Consider the following 1,367-nt stretch of genomic DNA (forward strand, 5'->3'; position numbering starts at 1 on the left):
GGACATGGGGACATGGGACATTGGGTGGGGACATGGGGACGTGGGGTGGGGATGGGGGACACGGGGACATGGGGACATTGGGATATGGGGACATTGGGGACACTGCTCTGGGGACACTGAGTGTGGGGACACTGGGGACATGGGGTGTACGGTGTGGGGACACTGGGGACATGGGGACACTGGGGACATTGGGGACATGGGGACATTGGGGGACATGGGGATACGGGGACACTGGGGATATGGGGTGGGGATGTTGGGACAATGGGGACATGGGGACACGGGGTGGGGACACTGAGTGTGGGGACATGGGACATTGGGTGGGGACATTGGGGACACTGGGGATGTGGGGTGGGGATGGGGGACATGGGGACATTGGGGACACTGGGGACATGGGGTGTAGGGTGTGGGGACCTTGGGGACATGGGGACCTTGGGGACGTGGGGATATGGGAACATGGGGACATGGGATGGGGACATTGGGGACAATGGGACATTGGGATATGGGGACATTGGGGACACTGGGGACGTGGGGTGTAGGGTGTGGGGACATTGGGGACACTGAGGGACGTGGGGATATGGGAACATGGGGACATGGGGTGGGGACATTGGGGACATGGGAATATGGGGTGTGGAGTGTGGGGACATGGGGACATTGGGGGTGCAGGGATATGGGGACATGCGGTGTGGGGACATGTAGATATGGAGTGGGGACAGGGGGACCTGGGGACACTGGGGACATTGGGGGCACGGGGGACACTTGGGGTGCAGGGATATGGGATATGGGGACGTGGGGTGTGGGGTGGGGACATGGGGACACTGCTGTGGGGACACTGGGGACATGGGGACATTGGATGTAGGGTGTGGGGACATGGGGACATTGGGGACATGGGGACATGGGGATATGGGGACACTGTCGGGATGTGGGGACATTGGGGACATCACTGTGGACACTGGGACATGGGGTGGGGGCATGGGGACATTGGGGGACACTGGGATATGGGGACGTGGGGATGTGGGGACGCTGAGTGTGGGGACATGGGGACATTGGGGATGTTGGGTGTAGGGTGTGGGGACATGGGGACATTGGGGACACGGAGGACATGGGGACATTGGGACACTATCGGGATGTGGGGACATCACTGGGGACACTGGGACATGGGGTGGGGGCATGGGGACATTGGGGGACACTGGGATATGGGGACGTGGGGATGTGGGGATGCTGAGTGTGGGGACATGGGGACATTGGGGCGGAGATGTGGGGACACTGGGGACATTGGGGACATTGGGACCCAGCTGACAGGAGCCCTCCACGTCCAGGTGTCATCAGCGCCTTCACCTTCCCCGTGCTCTACCGGCACCGCCAGGTAC

At 62.0% G+C, this 1,367-nt stretch overlaps 1 protein-coding gene across 1 annotated transcript in view; it reads left to right on the top strand.

Annotated features, from left to right (window-relative positions):
• The window catches only part of LOC110391651 (reticulon-2-like), a gene marked incomplete at its 3' end in the record, with an annotated part of 5,824 nt that extends 4,460 nt beyond the window's left edge, over positions 1-1,364 (top strand). The window contains 1 exon segment of the mRNA XM_021383603.1: positions 1,316-1,364. Coding sequence (XP_021239278.1) covers positions 1,316-1,364 — 49 coding nt within the window.
• Positions 1,365-1,367: the final 3 nt, after the last annotated feature.

Source organism: Numida meleagris, unplaced genomic scaffold (genome assembly GCF_002078875.1).
Source record: "Numida meleagris isolate 19003 breed g44 Domestic line unplaced genomic scaffold, NumMel1.0 unplaced_Scaffold438, whole genome shotgun sequence".
In the NCBI taxonomy this organism is placed as follows: Eukaryota; Metazoa; Chordata; class Aves; order Galliformes; family Numididae; genus Numida; species Numida meleagris.